The sequence below is a fragment of the Globicephala melas genome, chromosome 15, assembly GCF_963455315.2.
Source record: "Globicephala melas chromosome 15, mGloMel1.2, whole genome shotgun sequence".
Taxonomy (NCBI): domain Eukaryota; kingdom Metazoa; phylum Chordata; class Mammalia; order Artiodactyla; family Delphinidae; genus Globicephala; species Globicephala melas.
Genome location: NC_083328.1, coordinates 50,562,619 through 50,585,691, shown reverse-complemented (window position 1 = coordinate 50,585,691; position 23,073 = coordinate 50,562,619). Strand labels below are relative to the sequence as shown.

Here is a 23,073-nt window from a genome sequence, read left to right as displayed (position 1 = left end):
GGCAGGTGTCTGAAACAGAGTGGAAACCTACAACTTCTGTGTTCTTGGTTTTGTGGTAAGTGGGCTGGTCATTATGCTGGATTGTTTTCAGATGACAATTTTCACATCTGCCCAAAGCACACTCCTGAGAAGTTTAGAGCATCAGCCACAGGGACAAGTCCAACTACATCTTAAAATTAATTCAGGACCAAGAATTATCATCTTTAATAAAATAAAATCTATTTTTCTTGGATTCAATGAGATTTGAGTTATTTGGAGCAGGCATAAAGATTTTTCACAGGTCAAAGGTAACAAAAATTAATTGACTCTGAGCCCCCAATCACAAACTGAAAAATCCCCTGGAGTTTATAACAAATGCTACTGACTCTTAATTCAATGACTTTGAAATGGACATGGCCCACTGTAGAAAGCCTGGTGCTTTCCTACTTCAACAGGGAGGAAGTCAGGTGGGGATAAAAACACCTCAGTTTTGGAGTCAACTCCAAATTCAAATCCTGGCTCTGCCAATTATTAAATACGTGATCTTGAGAAAGATACTTTTTGCCTCTATGAGTCATAGCCTCATCCTCTAACAGACAGGCACATCAACACCTACCTTATAGAGATGTGTGAAGGTTACATGAGTTAATCAAGAACCTGACAGAGCTTGGTACTTTCCTTTCCCTTCTAGAACTGTTTCCTTGATATAAGTAGGATATGATTTAACAAGATGCTAGATAGGGCTAAAACTTTAGTATGTATAAGAAACTCCTGAGGGGACTTCCCTGGTAGTGCAGTGGTTAAGAATCCACCTGCCAATGCAGGGGACATACGTTCGCTCCCTGGTCCGGGAAGATCCCACATGCCGTGGAGCAACTAAGCCCATGCACCACAACTACTGAGCCTGTGCTCTAGAGCCCATGTGCCACAACTACTGAGGCTACCCGCCACAACTACTGAAGCCCGTGTTCCTAGAGCCCATGCTCTGCAACAAGGGAAGCCACCACAATGAGAAGCACGGGCACCGCAATGAAGAGTAGCCCCCGCTCGCCACAACTAGAGAAAGCCCGTGCACAGCAACAAAAACTCAACACAGCAAAAAATAAATAAATAAAATAAATAAATTAAAAAAAAAAGAAACTCCTGAGCATCTGACTAGATCATGGATTCTTTTAGTTCATCTGGGTAGAGCCTGAGATGCTGTATTTCTAACAAGCTCTTAGGGGATGTTGATGCTGCTGGTCCCCAGACCACACTTTGAGTGGCAAGCAGTTAAATGTTTTATCAACCAATCAATCAATCATTCAATGAAGTACTTATTGAATATCTACTATAGGAAACTCTCTGAACTACCAGCTTAAGGATTTCAAATTCTAAATATCCATGGTATTCCTTGACACACTATTGCTTCTTGCTCTCTGGAGCTACTCTGCCTTCAAGGGGAAATCCATCGACAAAACTAGATGGAGAGAATTAGAAAACACAATGGATTCTAGAGAGGCTGGCTCTTCAGTGAATCCCACGGATACAAAATAAGAACTTGACAAAGTGAGAGCTGTAGTTTTCTGATGCTCTCTGAGGCAAGAAAAAAGCCCCTCCCTTGGACATATTTTTATTAATTGTTTTATATGTAAGTCACATTTGTCTTATTCGTAGGTCTCTTCAGTATACTTGTTGCTACAATTTAAGATGATTAGATAGATAGATAGATAGATATGGTGGTTGTATGGCTATACCGATAGGAATCTGCCAGCTGAAATGTTGGTGATAAACATTTGGTGTCTTCCCTTATGTCCTTTTGTTTTTAGATGGTCTACCGCAGACTCAGAGCTATAGGGAGTCATGATTGAAACACTGCCTCATTTTAGTGGAGAAAAAGCAGCACCTTTGATCTCTTACGGGTTTCTGAACACTTTCTTGCTACCTTGCTTTCCACCTATTGTCGCTCAACTGGATTCACTTATGATTTGGATGCCATTTCAGTGACATCAGCTAATACCCAATGTAGCTCCTTCATGACAATCTTCTCAAATCTTTGGTATTTTATTTACCAGCAGAGCAAACTTAAAGTTTCCCAAATGTAACATGATTTTTTTACACGTCTGTTCCTTTGAACCTTGCTTTTCCAGCGCGGTCCATGAACTAACAGCATTAACATCGCCTGGGGGTTCCTTAGAATGCAGAGTATTATGCCTCCCCCCATTGAATCAGGATCTGCATTTTAATAAGAACCACAGGTAATTTGTATGCATATTAAAATTTTAGAAGCACTGTCTTAGCACATACTCTTTCATTTGCCTTCAATGTCCTTTTCTTCCCACTTGCCTTCTTAGTAAACTCTGATGCATCTCTCAAAACCCATCCTGGACACCACCATATATTGGAAATCCTTCTTGACTCTCTTATAGAGATATTCAGGTATTCTTCTATGCTACTTATATAATTCTAATTCTGCACAGGTGTTATAATGTATTTATGTCTAATCTGAGACTTCCTTGGAAGGGTGTATCTGAGCCTTATTCATTTGTATCTTTTGTAGCCCCAGCACTTAGGAAAGAGCCTGGCACATAAAAAGTGATTAATAAATACTTGATGAAATGACCACAACTGACACATCAGAGAAGCAAGTAGCTGAGGCAACAGTGGCAAGCAACCATTGTTACTTGCAAGATGATTTAAAAACAGATTTGAAGAATCTCTCTCTCTCTTATGTAGTTTGTTATTATGACATAAAATTTTGATCTTTCACTTGCCCCTGCCTTCCCCAGGTACCCTTGGTGGTATCAACACATAGCAATGGTATAGCAACTTAGGAGAATGAAACTCAGTTTTAGAAATCTACGTAGGGATGGGAAATTCTATTATTTGTCACCGAAACTCCATTCTCAGCAGCTTGCTGATTTAAAATCAGTGAGTACGAATGAATTTCTGGAGGGCAGGGAGAATGTGAATTGAGTGAATGAACTATACATACATGATATTGTGATAGGCACCTGGGAATACAGAGAAAAAGGGCAGTCGTTTCTCTACCTTCAAAGTGCTTAACTACTTATGAAGAGTTCATAAATATAGTTACTAGGCCTTACCCTGGAAAAGAATAATAAGCACCTTGAACTACTTGCCTGGATAGTAAAGAAACTTACCTGGTATGAGTAACGATGTCTGTCAAGGCACCACCTTCTAGAAATTCCATGACAACCCAGAGCTCATCATTGACAAGGTAGCTGTTGTACATGTCAACCACGTTGTCATGGTGATAATCCCGCATTATCACAACCTGGGCAAAATGGAAAGACACTGTTTGACTTCGGACTGTGATATTTGACTTTTTGTTTTCTCATGACTACATTTGGGCTGTGAGTTCAACTGATGGGGAGTACTGATTGTGTGTGTGGGGGGGTATTCAGAAGTCTATTACAGACAAAGGGACAGCACTGAGAGCAGCTGGGAGGAATAGAGGGGATCAAGTTAGCAAATTCAGAGAAAATGGCAGGTCAACAAGACACTGGGTTGGGGGAGAATACGGGGTAAAAACAGGCAGAACCATGGCAGAGTTTGCATTCACAAGAGGGAATTTAGTTGAATGTTTGGGGGGATGTGATCAGATATCCCATAGGTTACTTTTAAAACACATTGTCCACACTCTGCTATTGGGCAAAAGGGTCACCAACTCAAGGTAAGTGAGTCTCAGAAGTGACTGAAGTAAACAGTTATTAGGGCTGGGGCCACATGACACCAATCTAACTTCTTGGGAGGTCTAGGTCGAGCCAGAAAGAGTTTGTGCTGAATACAAAGGGTAAGTCTTTAAGGTAAAAACATTATGACTTAGGCATTAAAAGGCCAACTTGTGTCTGCTTGCTGGAGAGAGCATCCAGGAATTGCCATCCTGTGGCCGCTTCTGGTGATATTTTCAGTGAGTGCTAAATAATAAATTATACAGTTGTTTAAGTTATATTTTCCCTGTCTGTTCTGGCATTGTGGTTTGGAAATAAGTTCCAGAAATCAGGAGCTGTGGACTGGGAAGAAACTGAATCCCACTCACCCCATGCTCTCTGTGAGGTTGGGAGCGTGGAAAAGAAACGAACACCTATGGGAGTTGGAGCTGGGTGGAGCCTTCACATAAGCCATCACGGAAGAGGGTCCAAAGTCACAGCTGATTGCATTGTTACAGCTGTATGAACCTACTGACCCCGGTTAGTAACATAATCTGATGCTAGGTTTCCTTATTGCTATATGGAGATAACATTTTTCTGTCTATGCCTATTGTGAGAATCAAACCAGACCAATGCTTAGCACAGTGGCTGATCCACAGGAAGTACTTCATAAAGAGGCAGCCATACAGGCATAGAAAAAGGGATGCTATTTTTGTATTTATATTTTCTGTGTTTTCTAATGTCCTAAAATGTATATGTGTTATTTCTGAAATGGGAAAGAAATGTTACGTAGGACGTAAAGGATGATCCGAACACACCATCTACCTCATTAAAAAGCAGCTCTCGTCTCTGTTGTTTTCGGAGGTCCATTTTCTTCACGGCAACTTGCTTCCCCGTGTGTTTCTCAGTGGCGATGCACACAATGCCGGTTGACCCTTCCCCGATTTTGATAAAGTTGTCCAAATATTCTCTGGGGTCTCCTGGGCTGACCACCAGCTGCAGGGCTGCCCGGAACTGTTCGTGGGACACCCTGGAGGGCTGCTGGTCTGAGGAGGAGCCCCAGCTGGGTGGGGGGTAGGTGCTAGATGAGATGCTGAGAGAGCTCAGGTAAGAAGCTGTGGAGATGTACTGCGAACTGGTCTGGAGGGAGGGGTGGTGGTACAGGGTGGCTGTGTGGTATCCAGATGGGTATTGGTGGCTGCTTGAGGAATAGCTTGCTTTGCTTTGACTTTGAGGTAGTTTGGCAGGGCCCCTGGGGTAGGTGTCGGACCCTGACAGTGGAGGGCTGAGGACCACCTGTGCTCGATCATAATCCACCTGGGAAGACAGACACAGATGGAGAAATTCACACGCTACATCTGAATACCATAGCCATCACACAGCTGGTCCAAATGATGAGCACTACTACACAACCCACTCGTGGGTGAGGCTTACCTCGTGGGGTCCCAGGATGCATCGCTTCCACCCTTTATCTGCCCTCCGACCTCTCCATCCTGCCTATTTCTTCCTCCTTCCCTAATAAAATCCCCAGAAGTAGACTCTGAGACCTGGATGCAAGTAGTAGGAGGTGATCCCAGGAGTTATGAAGGGGAAAACGCCAATACAGTAAGTCCCCTACATACGAATGAGTTCCATTCCGAGATCGTGTTCATAAGTCCAATTTGTTTGTAAGTCCAAAAAAGTTAGCCTAGGTACTCAACTAACACAATCGGCTATATAGTACTGTACTGTAATAGGTTTATAATACTTTTTACACAAATAATACATAAAAACAAACAAAAAATAAACATTTTTAATCTTACAGTACAGTACCTTGAAATGTACAATAGTACAGTACAACAGCTTGCACAAAGGGGCTGATCAAGTGAACAGGCAAGAAGAGTTACTGACTGGAGGAGGGAGAGGAGGTGGGAGATGGTAGAGCTGAAGGATCGTCAGCAATAGGAGATGGAGGGCAAGCTGCAATTTCACTCACGCCTGATGTGGATGACACGGGTTCTGGTTCCTTGCTGGATTCAATTCTACCTACCGTCTTGAAAAAAAAACGATCCAGTGATGTCTGGGTAGTAGCTCTTTTTTCTCATCTTAGATGATGCGGTAGCACTGGATTGCATTCTGAGCGGCTGCTGCAACTTTGATGTACCATTCTATGTTTGGGTCCTGTGTCTCAAAAACTAACAGTGCCTCCTCAGATTAAGAAAATCCCCTTGCCATTTCCTGCAGCATGAAACTCTTCGGTTCTTCAGTTACTTCTTCCTCTTGTCTCTCTTTGTCCTTTCTCTGGGCCTCCAATTCCATAAGGTCTTCATTAGTAAGCCCCTCATGTTGCACAGCAAGAAGTTCAATGAAGTTGTCCTCTTGCAGATCTAGCTCCAGCTTCTCACTGAGGGTCACTAAGTTGCTGAAAACCTCTTTGGACTCCTCATCCACATTCTCAAATCCATGAAAATCGTGAACAAACTGTGGGCAAAGGCTCTTCCAAACCCCATTCATGGTGACGGCTGTAACCTCACGCCAAGCAAAGTTAATGTTTTTTATGGCCTTGTAGATGTTAAAGTCCTTCCAAAATTGTTGCAAGGTTGTTCCTGATTCATCACTTGCCTTAACTGCCTGACAAAAAGTGTGACATATATATTTCTTGAAAATCACAATAACTCCCTGGTCCATGGGTTGGATGAGCGACATAGAATTTGGTGGCAGATGCACTACTTTGATGTTGGGGTGAAAGCCGTCCATGAATGGGGGGCAGCCTGGAGCACTGTTGAGAAGCAAAAGAATGTTGAATGGGACATCTTGCTCCAAGCAAGATTTCTCTACCTCCGGGATAAAGTGGTGGAAAAATCAGTCCTGGAAAATGGCGTGTGTAACCCAGGATTTGGGGTTACTCTTCCACACAACAGGAAGGGAGCCCTGGGCTATGTTTTTAAGGGCTCTTGGGTTCTCTGAATGATAAACTAAGACAGGCTTCAGCTTCATATTGCTGAAAGCATTGCCACCAAACAACAGAGTTAGCCAGTCCTTTGCTGCTTTATAACCTGGCATCAACTTTTCTTTCTTATTGATGTAACTTTGGTCTGGCGTCCTTCTCCAGTACAGTACTGTCTCATCCACATTAAAAATCTGCTAGGGGAAATATGCTTCTTCATCAATAATTTCTCAAAGTGTTTTAGGAAATTCCCAGGCAGCTACCATATCTGCACTTGCTGCCTCGCCACTTGCCTTTACGTTGTGAAGGTTGGCTCTAGCCTTGAACCAATGAAACCAGACATGGCTGGCATTAAAAGATGCGCCCTCTGATTCTTCACTGTGTTTCTTCTTCAAGTCTTCATAAAGGCTTTTGGCTTTCTCTTGAAACAGCACTAAGCTGAACAGGACTCGACACTGATGTGATCCTGCATCCGCACACTGAGAAGTTTCTCCATCTCCTCTGCCACTTTTCCACACTTCTTCGATATTACTGGCGACATCATCAATACAGCAGACTTCACATGTTCCATGATCTTGTCCTCCTTCTTCAGAGTCATGCCAATGGTTAAACAATTCATGTTATAAGAACTAGCGGTGTCTACCATCTTATTTTGCCTCACTTCACTCTCTCAATTATTTTCACTTTTGTTTCCATCGTTATTGCTTGGTGCTTCTTAGCAGTACCAGCTATATCACTGCTACTTTTACACTTGCTTCTGGACATCCTGGGCTTGAAATAAAGATACTGTACAGTACAGTACACAAAAGCACAACCACTTGTAGAGGATGTATGCATGTGACAATGTACAGCAGACATGTGAACTAACTTACGTGACTGGACATACGGATGCACGTTCAAGTTTGAAAGTTCACAACTTGAAGGTTCATATGTAGGGGACTCACCGAATACATAAAAGGAACAACCTAACTCCCTGTGCAAAGCAGCTTTTTGGACAATAAGATAAACACATACAAATCAGTATAAATGTATAATGTTCGAGAAAATCCAAAATCTGCAGGGCTGTGTGTATGAAAGAGAAATCTGCTCAGCCCTCAAAAGGATTCAAGGCAAGAACATTCTACTCTGATTGTGAAGAGTGGATTGAGGGAACTTAGTGGATAGGATGGGGAGGACACACAGGGCAGGGGTGGGGGAAGCCAGTGAGGGGCTGCCATGACACTAGGTGTAAGTTCCAGAAATCACTCTCTGGAAAAGTCAAGAAGGAGTTCTGGTCACCCCTGGAATGACTGAGGTCAGGGATGGTGAATATACCACATCATACCACCCTTGCCTCCTTGCCCAAAGCAGAAAGTGCTAATAGATGAATACACTCTTTTGTGTAAGATCCTGATGATAACGAGAGTGTTGGATACATAGAAGGTGTTTGAAAAAGATTCGTTGATTGGACCTCCAGCTCCTTCTTAACACAGAGTCCCAGGAAGTCTCTTCCACTCTACCAGGATGTACATGGAATGACATTTACATGCCCACTCCAAGGATCCAGATTTGCTCTAAAATGATGGTTGCTGGCTACATGTGGCTATTTAATTAAAATCAATAGAAATTAAAAGTTAAAATAAAAAATTCCATTCCTCACTCATATTAGTCACATGTTAGGCATTTAAGAGTCACCACATTGGACAAGATATAGAATATTTATAGAACATATAGAATATTTCCACCATTGCAGAATGTTCTATCGGGTGGCACTGTTCTAGTTGAATTCATTGCTCCCACGTGGTCCATTCATTCATTTGTTTAGTGCACAGATTAATATCTAAGCAACTATTATGTGCTAGGCACCATTTCAGGTGCTGTGGGAAGTTCCAGCAATAATCATAATGGATGGTATTTCTGTTGTCCTGGAGTTGACATTCTAGAGAAGGAGATGGATGATAAACAAGAAAATTAATAAATATACAGTATGTGGTCCAGTAGTAATAGGTGATATGAAGAAAAATAAAGCAGAACAAGGGGATTGAGAATAACAAGGTGCCATCTTGCATGGGATGGCCAAGGAAGGCCTTTCTGAGAGGTGTAACATGAGCAGAAACCTGGCTGAAGTGAGGGAGCAAGCCCTGTGACTGCGGGGGGCAGGGGTAGTCCAGGCAGAGGGCACAGCACACGCAGGATTCTGAGGCACACACAGGCTTGAGGAACAGCCTGGAGGCTCTCCTGGTGCAGAGAGGAGGCAGTTTGGAAAGACAGAGAGAGAAGTGGTGAGGGGGCAGATCATACAGACCATGGCAAGGATGCTGGCTGCTGCTGAGGGAAGTGGGAGCCACTGGAGGTTGATAAGCAGAGGACAGTGACATGAACTTGACTCTCTGGATGCTGGAGAAGAGGCTTTGGTGGCAAGGGTGGAAACAGGGTTGCCAGTTAGCTTACTGCAGTCAACATGGGCAGAGATGAGGGTGGGTGCTGTAGATGGGGTGAGAAATGGGATCCAGAGTAGAGTCTGAAGATGGAGCTGATCCAATTTTCTGATGGATTGAATATGAAGGAGAAGAATCAAAGATGACTCCCAGGATATTATCCTGAGGAGCAAGCCGCTTAATAATATGAGGAGCATAGGGGCAGGAACAGGCTTCTCAGCTGTGAATCAGCCTCCAAGATGGCTCCCAGTGATTCCTGCCTCCTGACATGATTGTGTAGTCTCCTCCCCCTTTGTATCAGGTTGATCTGTGAGCAAAAGAATATGGCGGAAGTAATAGTAAGTGTCCTCTGAGGCCAAAAAAAGATATTGTGGCTTCTCTGTCTTCTCTCTTGGATTGCTTGCTCTGGTTTTCTCCAGTTGCCATGTCACGAGGACACCCCAAACCCTATAGAGAGGTCCTCCTGCCAAGAGCCAGCTAGAAACTGAAGCCTGCCACCAACAGCCATGTGCGCCATCTTGGAGGTGATCCTCTGGCCCCAGTCAAGCCTTCAGATGATTGCAGCCCTGCTGACCTCTTGACTGCAACCTCATGACAGACTCAATGTCAGAATCACCTAGTTAAGCTAGCCATGGAAACCCACAGAAACTGTTTGAGGTAATAAATGTTCATTGTTGTTTTAAGCCATTAAGTTTGGGGATGATTTGTTACACAGCAATAGATAACTAAAACATGGGGTGAAACCCAGAGTTCCATCATGGCCACATTAAGTTTGAGAGAGCTATTAAGCATCCAAGCAGAGATGCCACTTAGGTGACTTAGACATGACTCCAGTCCACGGGAAAGTTGACATTAAAGACATGAATCTGAGAGTCATCAGTATTTAGCTGGTGTTAAAAGCCATGGTGTTGAATGTGTAAGAGAAAATCCAAGGACTACAACATCTAGAGACTAAAAAGAGGAGAAGGAACTTGCAAAAAGGAGCAGAGAAGGAGTGGCCTGTGATGTAGGAAAGAAACTAAGGGACTAGGATGTCCTGGAGCCCAGGAAGGAAAGTATTTCAAGAAGGAAGGAGTGATGAACCACATCAAATGCCACAGAGAAGTGAAGTTGGATGCGGCATGTTGCTCATTGCATCTGGCAACATGGTGGTCATCTGGCAGAAGGAAGGTGTCTGAACCTCTGGTCCCTTGCACAGCATGGACAGATGCCTCTTCAACAAGTCAGGGAGCAAGATCTGCACACAGCAGCCTCCTGAAAATTGCCATGGTACCATTCTCAGTTATGCACTGTCCATTGGCTCCCAGATCACACTGCTGGCCTCCTGTACTGCTGCACTCAGACAGTCTAGCATCAGCCAGCAGGGGCCCGGGTCCTGCTAAGCCAGGGCCCTGGCCTGATTGCAGAGCAGAGAGAACATATTTGAAGGACATATTGAGGGCTGAATATTGATTCTAATGACTTGAGTAAAATCATTTAGCCTCTCTCAACCTCAGTTTCGTCATCTGTACAATGAGGGTCATCACACCTCCCTCATGGGGTTTTTATGAGGCTTACCTGGGGGAATCCTAGAGCAGCCTGGTGTTTAAGAAAAGACTTTGGACTCGAAAACTTCTTCTGCCATTTACAAGTTGTACGACATTGGGCAAGTTATTTCAACTCCTGTGCTTCAGTTTTCTCACTGGTAAAATGAGAGCAATAATAATAATACCTACCAAATGATAATAATACCTATCTCCTTAGGTCACTGTGAACTCTAAAGAATTGAATACAAATCAAAGGGTTTGAACAGTGACTGTTCCATACAGTCTGCTAATTCATTCTGGGTAGTGTTATTATTATATAAAGTGCTTAGCACAGTAGCAGGAATATAAAAGAAAATAATAAATAGTAACTACAGTGGTAATAAGACGAGTGAGCATTTACTGAATATGTACAATGTACTGGTAGCATATATACTCCCATACATTAACCTTCTAAAACAATCAAAGTGTCCCTAATTATAATATATACAGCACTGTATTATAATTAAAATGCTATATTTGACATCCAGCTGATTTTTGTCTAAGGCCCTGGATTTGTGCCATACACAAGGAAAACTGGCACGTGTATGTGCTGGGTTGGTGGGGAGACGAATGTCAGCGTAAATTAAATAATTCAATTCTTCCTTTAAATTAAGCCAGATTAGCCAAGCCCAGTCTAGTCACAAGGCCAGTGTGTGAGGGCAAGCGGGGTCTGTGACTTTTACTTTTGAAAGTGTGTCCTGGGAGCTGCCACATGCCATCATCTCCTGGTGTCCTCCTGGGAGGATCTCCTCCTGTAGTTTAAGTGAAACTGAATTCATTCCCCACAAGCATGTATAACTGGTCTCTGAAGAAATGTCAGAAATAAAAGGCTGTTTCCTGTAGGAATCACATCCGGACACTGCTCTTCCTTATCAGAGTCTACTCTTCACGGCTGGCATGATGCATCAAGAAAAGGATGCTGGGGCTTCCCTGCTGGCGCAGTGGTTGAGAGTCTGCCTGCCGATGCAGGGGACGCGGGTTCGTGCTCTGGTCTGGGAAGATCCCACATGCCGCGGAGGGGCTGGGTCCGTGAGCCATGGCCGCTGAGCCTGCGCGTCCGGAGCCTGTGCTCCGCAATGGGAGAGGCCACAACAGTGAGAGGCCCGCGTACCGCCAAAAAAAAAATAAAAAAAGAAAAGGATGCTTGTACCCGGCCTTACATTTAGGTCTTTAATCCATTTGGAGTTTATTTTTGTGTATGGTGTTAGAGAATGTTCTAATTTCACTCTTTTACATGTAGCTGTCCAGTTTTCCCAGCACCACTTATTGAAGAGACTGTCTTTTCTCCACTGTCTATTCTTTTGCCTCCTTTGTCTTGCAAATCAACCATACTCCAATATAAAATAAAATAAAAATTAAATTAAAATATAATTAATTTTAAAAAAAAAAAGAAAAAGAAAGCAAAGGACGCTTGTCTGCACAAATGGGACAATTTCCAGTCAGACAGAATGCAGAGATGTTCAGTGCTAGCTAAACGTCTTTGAAACTAGGTCTTGGAGATAAAACGGTGCCATTGTCTTTCATGGCTGCTGGGAAGAGGTGCAGACTCTTAAAAAAGCAATGGGTGAGGAGCAAACACTATCACAGGAGACAGTTTTTGGAACCAGACTCAAGGGATACCAGTCAAAGGACAATGGACTTTTGGCTCCAGTGAGAGAATGCATGGTCCTCCTTCCAGACTCTATCCCCTCAAAGAGATGATGGTGGACAAACAGCTGGCTTTGGGAAGGAGAAATTCATAGGTGACTTTGTTCTGGCCACCATCTTGCAGAACCATGGCTCTCAGTTGGGTTTTGATGACCCAAGGGTTCCATGATGGTGACTATCGCTGGCCCACACGTTGGTGGCTGGCCTCATGATTTTTCACTCTAAGAGTCAAGCAGAAGGCAGTTAATCCCACTGTATTGATAAAGCTGAGGCTCTGGGAGGTGAAACTGTTCCCAAGCAATCCAAGGCCAACTGCCCCAAACCTCCAAGAAGATTACACAACCCGATTCTTCGGCTCTGGTCAGGCCTTCACCTCCAGTGGGAGGGTATCCATATCCCAGCTGCTGGACACACTGGCACCACAGGCCTGCTTTCTTGCCTGCCTTGGCATTTCTTCCACTAGTTGTCACCTCCCTGGCCTACATAATCAAGGGTGGACATTCTCTCTGATAAAAAGTAGGGGTGTTTTACTGGGAGCAAAGTCGGGGCCCCTTCCATTAACCAACTGCTCTGTTAGAAGCTTGCCTCACAGGAGTAACTCACACTGATGTTAATAATGATACTTGACATTTGCTGAGTGCTTCCCACGTGCCAGGGACTGTTCCAAGCATTTCATGTACATGGCTACATTTAAATCCCAAGTTACACAGTGAGATAAAGTCCTGTAATTGTTCCATTTTACAGAAAAGGAAACTGAGGCACCGTGGGTTTAAGTAGTCATTCAAAGGTCTCAAAGCTCCTCAGAAGTCGAGCTGGGGTTCAAATCCAGACAGTGTCACTTTAGAACATGGGTCCATGATATCTTCTCAGAGCTATCTTTCAATGATGAAAAGGTAGACAGGGTCAGGACAGAGGTGGGCACAGTGTAGAGTGACTGCTACGGAGCTAAAGCCTGATTAGGGTGTTTCACTGGGGCCCCAGATGTCTGAGCAGCCTGAGGCCAAATGCAAGAACTGGGCCAGAAAATGATGGATGATAATGCCTGGGGGAGGGGGGTGAAAAGAAAAATTAAGTGTGTGTGTGTGTGTGGGCTTGGCTTGGCTTATAGAAATCAGCTCAAAATACACAAAAAAAAGGAATAATCATCACAGCAAAATGAGTTGCTCATATATACATAATTCACTGCTTTCATTTTTACTTTGGCCAGAGCAGAATTTTGTGTTCAGCTGCAATGTCCAAACTTTCTTCTGTGTGTTTGTTCAAGAAAGAAAGCCCAAGCTTTCTTCTATAACAGGGACTCCTGGCCCTTTTCCATGGCTCTTAAACTCTTATAATTATTTAATTGTTCTACTCTAAATCATCTTTCCCATGATATCTTATAATTATAAATGGGTGAAACAAAAATGATGAATTTGTCCATACATACTGTTTTGTACATATATACATGTTTGTGTCTGTAAGGGAGACTTGCAGAAGAGTGAAGCTTGAACTGGGCTACCTTTTCTACAACCTGATTTACAAATATATTCTAGAACAAAAGGAGTACATTTGGAGTTCACGTGGGCAGGACTGTAGCATCTCAAGAGGGATGTAGGATTTTATAATCTAGTGAAACCACAATGTGGTGAAATTGGACCAGGGAAAGGTATAGATATTTAGTAAGCGAGTCCAATGTGCCTCCCACCATCCGTGCCCCAAACCATTTCCAAAAGATCTATGCATATAGTTTACCTTCTAAGACCTTATTGTAAGGGCCTAGGGAGCAGGGGTGGAAAGCCACAAGGCAGGCGAGAAAACAATAAAGAGACACCAGAAAGCCTTCCCCCACTCCTCTAAAGAGAACAGTCCTGTGATTTTGTGGAAAAGTATCAATAGTTTCATACAAGTGAGACCATGGCCTGCATACTTTTAAGGGTGATCTCCATATGGCAAGATGTAATAAGAGTAGAACAGATTTATTTGTAAATTATTACCCAGGCTGATAACACCAGACTGCCAAACTGCTTAGTTGATGTCACAGGACCACTAACTGTCATTGGAAATCAGATACATTCTCAGGAGGAATTCTCGCTACAGGAATCTTTAAAAATACTGAAAAGACATAGAAACAGTCTTAGTTTCCTTCCTCTAAAATGGTTAATAACATATATTCATTTTTTAGTTTCCCAATGCCTTTTAGAATTCAATATAAATTAAATCCTAAAGAAATGGGCTTTTTCATGTCTCTATTCAAACCCAATAAAAAAATAAGAAGGACCAAAAAAAAAAAAAAAGCAGTATTATATGGGAATAAATAATCCTCAGTTAACAACTCAGCCAGATTCCCCTTCCACAATGAGCACATCTCCAAGGATAGGACCAGTCACAGGCTTGTGATGTATCAAAATTATAAATAATTATAGCAATGAATTCATTTAATCAATCAATTTCACCAGTGGTGTGCTGGGGTGGACAGGGCATAAAACTCCACACAGCTATCAATTACTCTGATTAAAGCTGGCTGTCAGCCAGAATTCCCCTGATCCATGTTAGTTAAATGCACATTAATCTGAATTTGGCAGTGTAATCAAGGACCTAACTGAACTGTGAAATTGAATTCTGCAGTAGAACATCATTTGACCATTTTATGCCAAGGCTAGAAAAAAAGGCTTGGTGGGGGGAGGGAGAGAGAAAGAAAAGAAGGAAAAAAACCTTGCGGCAGCATCTATTTGTCACCGTGGCCTTCCATGCTGGTGACAGGGAGGCTGCGGCTGGATTGTGCTGGATGTGTGTGTGTGCACGGGCAGGCGTGTGGTAAGTCTGCGTCCACAGAATGGGGACTGCAGAGGTTTCCATGAAGGATGGTGTCTCTCTATCCACTCCTTGCAGTTATAGGGGATGGGAAGGCAGCTGGTTCCAGTGCCTGAGTGTGATGCTCCAATACACCTTTCAAAACACAATGAAGCAGACACTGCTCATCCCCAAAGTGAAAAAAAGCCAGACTGCAGGCTGCTTGCTCTCCACAAATCAAATGCAGGATAAAAGTGAATCATAAGGCTCTGAGCAAGAAAAGGACATCTTAAATTGTCCTTAGTTGACCCAGAGGGAAAGGTAACAGGACCAGGCTTGGCTTGGGGAAAGAAAAACGTCTGCTTGTAAGGATTCGGGAGAGAATCAGTACCTAGCTTTCTCTGTAGGGACATTTTAGAGATTGATAAGTAGGGGAAGGGGATTCATTAAACCCTGTGACCTGCATCCCTCCTGTTATGCTCTGCAATCCCACAGCAGGGACGCCACTGATGGCGGCCAGTCCCCACCTGCCTGGCCTGTGGCGGATGGGCTCCTGTGTCTCCATCCATGACTTTCCAGCCTCCACTTCTTCCGCTGAAGTGACTGCTGACACAAGAGCTCCGATTACAGGATGGTAGGGAGTTGTTCCACCTCCAATGGCATCTTAATAAACAATAGCTACTGTCCCCGCTTGAGGCAAAACCATGCTCATTTTCCTCCGAATTACTTATGTTCATCTACAAAATGGAGTGGCCCTGTTTCAGAGCCTATTATATTGGCCGGATGACAAAGAGACACAGCACACACTTTGAGCTGGCACTCAATTTCAGTGAATGAGGCACACATATCTCAGCAGGCAGCAGCAGTCAAGAGCAGGGCCCAGTAGAACCTCAGGGGTCAAGGTGTCTCCTTAAGGTGCTGGTGCAAGGAACTTGGGAAGGAGGTTCAGTTCTGGATGATTAGACACTTGCTGGGTTTCCAAACTGCATGTAGCAGAAAGCCATTCACCATATTTAGCATTTTTGCAGGAAAATCTCCCACACCGTGAGGCTGGATTCCTATTTAGGCATGTAGGAATTTACACCTTATGACACGAAGTTTGAAGAGTCGTGTACTTCCCTGCCTTACATAACGGATGGCAAATGCACACGGAGAGCTCTGACAAGTGGCTCATGACCCCTACAAAGAGGCAAACCCTAGTTATTTGAAGAAATGAATCAATTTCCCATCAGCAGGCTCAAGGGGACAGGGTATTTCGGGCTCTTCCTCCACCTCCGAATCAGTATATCCAATTAACCCCCCACCATTGCTACTCCAAACTAAGGATGCATCCTCTGTTCAAGAGCAGATTACTCTGCACCGAGCTGATCTCCCTGTGCTATGCGGCCGCTTCCCACTAGCTATCTATTTTACGTTTGGTAGTATATATATGTCCATGCCGCTTTGTGACCACCTAGAGAGGTGGGACAGGGAGTGGGGGAGGGAGGGAAACGCAAGAGGGAAGAGATATGGGAACATATGTATATGTATAACTGATTCCCTTTGTTATAAAGCAGAAACTAACACACCATTGTAAAGCAATTACACTCCAATAAAGATGTTAAAAAAAAAAAAGGTAATATGGAATGGAGTGAAACAGGTGGGGGTATAGATAAAACATGACAGCCATCAGTTGGTAAACATTAAAGCTGGATGAGTTCATGGGTATACAAGGAACACTCACAGTATTTTGTATACTTTTGTATATGTTTAAAATTTGTGATAATTGTTTAAAAACAAGACGACACTGTAGAAAACGGTTTGGCAATTTCTCAAAGGTTAAACGTAGAGCTACCGTATGATCCAACAACTCTGCTACTACCTACACTGCACATCTAAAAGAACTGAAAGCAGGGATTTGAGCAAATATTTGTACACCAATGATCACAGCAGCATGATTCACAATACCTACAAGGTGGAAACAACCCAAGTGTCAATCAACCGATGAATAACAAAATATGGTCTATACACACAGTGGGATTCATTAAGTCAAAAAAGGAATGGCATTTTGTTGCATGCTATAACATGGATGAACCTTGAAAACACTAGGTTTAGTGAAATAAGCCAGACATAGAAGGATAAATATTGTAGATTCCACTTACATGAGGTACCTAGAATAGGCAAATTCATAGAGACACAAAACAGAATAGAGGTTACTAAGGGCTGGTGGGAGGGAAAATGGGGTTGTTACTGTTTGATGGTTACAGAGTTTTTGTTGAGGATGATGAAAAAGTTTTGGTTATTGACAGTGATGATGGTTACACAACAATGTGACTGTATTTAATGCCACTGAACTGCATATTTATAAATGGTTAAAATAAATATGATTTATGTATATTTTACCACAATAAAAAAAAAAAGAGCAGATTACTCTGACCCGTGATCTGTCACCGCCTGCAGGGACATGGTGGGGGGAAGGGGGCTGCACCTTTAGGGATTAGTTCACTGCTGTAGAATATGGTTCAAATGTGTCAGGGCCTCTAAGAGCACTGGGACAGACAATGCCAGGTTAGATTCATTTCGTTTTTAATTTGGTAATGGGAAAACCCACTTATAATGACCAAAATACAATTTACTTTGAAACACAAGAAAGTTCATGGGAAGAGGAGCTCATTCATAGGAAAATGATGCCTCAAGTCTCCATGAGAAGGGACAGATGTTAGAGATGTTGCTCTGAATCACCTCTTTGATGTTTTATGAGCCTTAATGAACATCTTGCAGGAGCCCATGTGTAAAGGAAGAAAAATCTATAGGCGATACTATCCATTGTTATATTAAGCACTTTTCTCTCTACCCCTACCCCCCTCTCAGATTTTGGACGCAGCCCATCAGATTTCAACAGCCTCATCATTTCACTGCCCATCAGGCCCTGAAGTGTCTCTGAAAAGTGTTCTGCTGGGATCCTTAGTAGATTAGGAGCTACAGTTTTGTTCCTGGAGCCTTGGTTGAATCTGGGTGTGACAAGTACCACAAAGAATGGTGAGACATTAAACTATTGATTCAGGAAGGCTGAGCACACTGGTTCAATTGCTTTTTCCTTCTAGGGAAAACAAAGTGAAGCTGAGCGGTTAAAAAATCATTCCACTGGTGACTCCAGAAGGAAAGTCTAGGGAACCATGCCACTGTTTTTCTTGCATCCTCTCTCTTCACTCAGAACCCCTTAATATGCTAGCAATTTGGGATGACCTGGGCCCAACTTTGGTCACTTTGCTGCTCTGTGCAGTGGAGATGAAGAGGGTAAGGTAGAGGGATTGGTTGGCAGGAACCATCACAACTATGCATATATAGAGATGATGGCTCTTCCCTTAATGCTGCTAAATTTCTGTTCTCTCTTAGCAGCTGTCTTTCATAAGAAGTCTGAGAAGGTCATTTCCATTCTGGAGAGTAGAGAAACCACTGGGGTGGCAGGATTGGGGTCCTCAGGCCAGTTCAGTCACTAAGGCTCTGCATGACCTTGAGGAAGTCACACGGCTACTCTGGCCTTCCGTGACCCATATCTCTAAAGAGACGACAGTAGTAATTATGAGCGGCCGTGAGGGCAGAGTCAGATAGAATCTGTCCCCATATTTTGAAAATATGTAAAAGATTATACCGACAGGATGCTCCTGTGACTGGCGAGAGCAGATATGGTGACATGTTTTCCAACCAGAAATATTCCTGAGACTAAGGGCTGACACTGAGGGCTTGCCATGTGCTAACTCCTTTACATTTATTAACCTTTTTTTTATCCTCAGGACAAGTTCGAAGTAGGTATTGAGACACACTATTTACAGATGAATGAACTGAGGCACAGACAAGATCACACAGATAGAAAGTGCTGGAATTTTGGGGATCTGATTCTAGAACTTGTGCTCTTCAATGCCTTCTGTGAGAAGGTGAGAAAATCTGGTCTGTCTTTTATAAAATCAAATAAGACCATCACTCAAGGTACAGTGAGTGCATAGGAGAGACTCAGGGATCGCTACTCTTAATGCTTCCTTTGCAGCCCATGGTCCCAGCTTTACCCACAAATCACAGTCTGCTGATGCTAAGGAGCTTCTTAGAGGATTCCAGCCTACCAACAACAGAGAATAAAGTGCATTCCCATGCACCTCAAATCCACCTGTGAATCAATACCCATTCTTTGTCAGCAAGGTGAGGGCTGCCTGCGGTGTGTGCATCTGGGCCCCAAGGCCTCATATCCATCTCTCTGCTCCTTGGTTTTCTTGGTGGAAATGGGAATGTTCTGGAATAGGTAGGCTTTAGAGTGAGACGGACCTAATTTTGGATCCTGGCTCAGCTGTTTGTCTTCATATCCTCGGGACGTCCGGAAAGATATAGTCTCTTTGAGTCTCAGCTTCTTCACTGTAAAAGGGAGATGATCTTGAATTCTTCCAGAGTTGTTGCGAGGACAAAATTGGGTCATGCTTGTAAAATGCCTAGCACAGTGCCTGGCACACAGTAACCTCCAGAGTCACATCACAGCTGTCATCCATCTACACACTATACACACAGACTGATGTATACAGAGGATGCATATTAATAATTAGGCTACTGTAATTATCAACTTATTTAATCTCACTCAACATCATAAGGCAGGGGCAGTCTTTATTCCCATTTCATAAAGAAGTAAGGGCACAGTTAAGCAGTTTATTCACCCAACTGTAAGTGGCAATATCAAGAATCAAACCCAGGGAGTTTATCTGCAGAACCTATAGCCTTGACTGCCAGAAAGCATTTGGGAAATGACAGCTAGAGAACAGTGCTTCTCAGCTGGAGTTGCTTCTGCTCCCCCTGCCCCATATGACATTGGGCGGTGTCTAGAGATATTCTGTTTGTTACAAGTGAGGGAGGGGTGCTACTGGCATTTGGTGAGTAGAGGTCAGGGATGCTGTTAAATATCCTACAGTGCACGGGATGCCCCACAACAATTACCAGGCCCAAAATGTCAATAGTGTCAAGGTTGAGAAATCCAGCTCTAGAATGGAACAGGATGACACAAACCAAGGGGACTTTATTGCTGCAGGTGTTAGAAGGGGCTTGTAAGGAGCCAGGTTAAGGCGTGGCACCGCAGAAGCTATTCCTGTGCCATTGGGGATGTAGCCAATGTCCGGCTGAAGGGGTTGAGCCCAGAAAGCTGGGTCCCAGCTCTGCTCTGAGCAGACTGACTGGGCTGTTTCCTGAGCCTCTCAAAGCTCCGGTGTCCTCATCTGTTCAAAGGGGGCAAGAATTTACAGGACTGTGAGGTTCAACAAGGCAACACACGGGTCTGGCAACCAGCCAGTGTTTAGTGAACCGGCAGATCTGGGATGACGCTGGGGGCTTCTTGGCAGCTGGAGCCAGAGCAAGGGATGGATGTGCCGGGCCAGCACCAGACACCCAAGCCAACAGCCGCCTCATCCCTGGAAAGCATTGGCATGAGCAAAAGCAAATGCACTGGAACAGGGTCTCCAGCCAGTTTCCCTCCCTATAAGGCAGCCTTGTCTGCAGAGGAGAGTGGAAGTAGTCTCTCTCCATATCCGTTTTGGTAGTTCTGTGATCTGAATGGTGCTATATGGATATGGTTTGAGCTTTATCTTGCCCCCAAGGTTTCATCTGCTCAGCCCCAGCAAAAAAACATTTAAAAGTAGAGATGGATGCCAATATCTACAGATTTTATAGCATCCTTTATTCCTGTCACACTAATGGGAAAGGTAGGTAGATAACATTGGAGGAGTTTTTTACTGTGGCTTAACATTTGTGAATTTTTTTTTAATTTAAGCCAAAATGTAAAGCTGGTGTCACACACACACACACACACACACACACACACACACACACACCCCTCCTCATTTTTGCTCTATCTGGAAACTTACTCAAGTTTCATGCTTTCTCTTATTATTGGAGATGTGAACATTACCCACCAGTTTGTAGAATTTTCCATGAGCCAAAGCCAAATTATCTGAGTCATGAATGCTATTTCTTCTCTCAGCAGGAAATCCATATGTGATTGGTAGATTTTTAAGAGTCTAGTTCTAAGGACACAGGCACCTAAGTCTTTTTAGAGAGATGTTATATTTTTAATCAAGTAAATGTTTTAATTACTAACAGGCCTCCTACCTCCTACTCTCCCACAAGACCTGCTCAGGAATTTCTCACGGGTCTCCTATGAAACATGGAGCAGCAGCTTACTCCTTTGGAGTTCTGATTATAAGGACTGAAAAACACTTGGTAGGAACTGTTATATATATATATATTTTCTGAGCCACAATAGTAGCCAAATAGCCAAATATAAAGCAGATCTGCTTTGCCTTATAGTTGGAAGTCTGCAAGAAGAGGGAATCAGTGAAGAATTAAGCAATCTATCCCCTCCCTCCCTCATTCCTCCCATCCTCTTCCTATTCCTCCACTTAACCTAAAGTTTTGGTGGCCACTGGGACCTCTCATGGGTTTTATTGGCAAATGCAGTTGAACCCCTAAAACTACATATGCCAATATAATGGGAAAAATACTGAACTGGGAGAAACTGCAGACCTAGATTCTTGTTCTTCTTTTGCAACCAACCAACTGTGAAACCTTAAGTGTGACATATGACTTTCTGGACCTCACTTTCCCCTTCTGTGAAATGAGTAGGCAAGGGATGCTGGTGGTTATATTAAATCTCAAATGCCTCTAGGGATTAGGCTAATGGGAAAAATTAATGAAGTGGGCTGGGCAGAGCCTGTCCCTTGTAATGGGGCAGCTTTTACCTCTAGCCAATTCTATTTCCAATGCTATGTGAAAATGTGGGCCCAGGGATAACAGGTTGTCCCGTTTTTCATAAGAGAAATCTGAGACCCAAAAGCTGAGAATTCTAAGTGAAATATCTTGATTTTTCGGAGGTTGAAAATGACTATTGGGTGACTAAACATGTCAATGGGCCAAATACAGCTCCATGACTGAAAGGTTAAAGCCTCTGGACACAATTTTCTCGACGACCATGACCTAAAACAGCTCCCAACAATAAGCATTCAAATATGCCATACACACAAAATCATATTGACCCTGAATAGCCAAAGCAATCCTGAGAAAAAAAGAACAAAACTGGAGGCATCTCATTTCCTGATTGCAAACTATATTACAAAGTTATAGTAATCAAAACAGTATAGTTTTGGCACAAAAACACACTTAGATCAGTGGAACAGAATAGAGAGCCCAGAAATAAACCACACATATATGGTCAATTAATTTTTGACAGAGGAGACAAGAATATACAATGGGGAAAGGATAGTCTCTTCAATAAATAGTTCTGGGAAAACTGAATAGCCATGTGTAAAAGAATGAAACTGGACCCCTATCTTAAACCATACACAAAAATCAACTCAAATGGATTAAAGACTTGAATATAAGACCTGAAACCATAAAGTTCCTAGAAGAAAACATAGGAGTAAGCTGTTTGACATTGCTCTTGGCAGTGGTCTGTTTTTTAGACTTGGCATTAAAAGCAAAGGTAAAAAAAGCAAAAATAAATAGGATTAAATTAAACTAAAAAAACTTCTGCTCAGCAAAGAAAACCACCAACAAAATGAAAAGGCAACTTACAGAACAGGAGAAAATACTTGCAAATCACATATTTGACAAGGAGTTAATATCCAAAGTATACTGGGAAATAATAGTGAGGAATTCAGTAGTAAAAAAAAATGTCATATTATCTAATTTAAAAATGAGCAAAGGACCTGAATAGACATTTTTCTGAAGAAAACATACAAATGGCCAACAGGTAGATAAAAAGGTACTCAACATCACTAATCATCAGGAAAATGCAAACCAAAACCACAGTGAGATACCACCTCACACCTGTTAGGATAGCTATTATTAAATAGGTAAGAGATAACAAATTCTGGCAAAGATGTGGAGAAAAGAGAACCCTTGTACACTGTTGATGGGAATGTACACTGGTACAGCCACAATGGAAAACAGTAAGGAAGTTTCTCAAGAAGTTAAAAATAGAATTACTACATGATCTGGTAATCCCAATTCTGGGTATATATCCAAAGGAAACAAAATCATTATCTGAAAGAGATATCTGTACTCCCATGCCCATTGCAGCATTATTAGCATAGATATGGTATGGAAACAGC

General features: G+C 42.9%; 1 protein-coding gene across 1 annotated transcript in view; it reads right to left on the bottom strand.

Annotated features, from left to right (window-relative positions):
- The window catches only part of PAK5 (p21 (RAC1) activated kinase 5), a 314,862-nt gene that overhangs the window by 20,895 nt on the left and 270,894 nt on the right, over positions 1-23,073 (bottom strand). Inside the window, exons 5-6 of the mRNA XM_030872576.2 lie at positions 4,458-4,949; positions 3,123-3,256 (exon numbers count right to left, since the gene is read on the bottom strand). Of these exons, the coding sequence (XP_030728436.1) occupies positions 3,123-3,256; positions 4,458-4,949 (626 nt within the window). The remainder of the gene's footprint in view (positions 1-3,122; positions 3,257-4,457; positions 4,950-23,073) is intronic.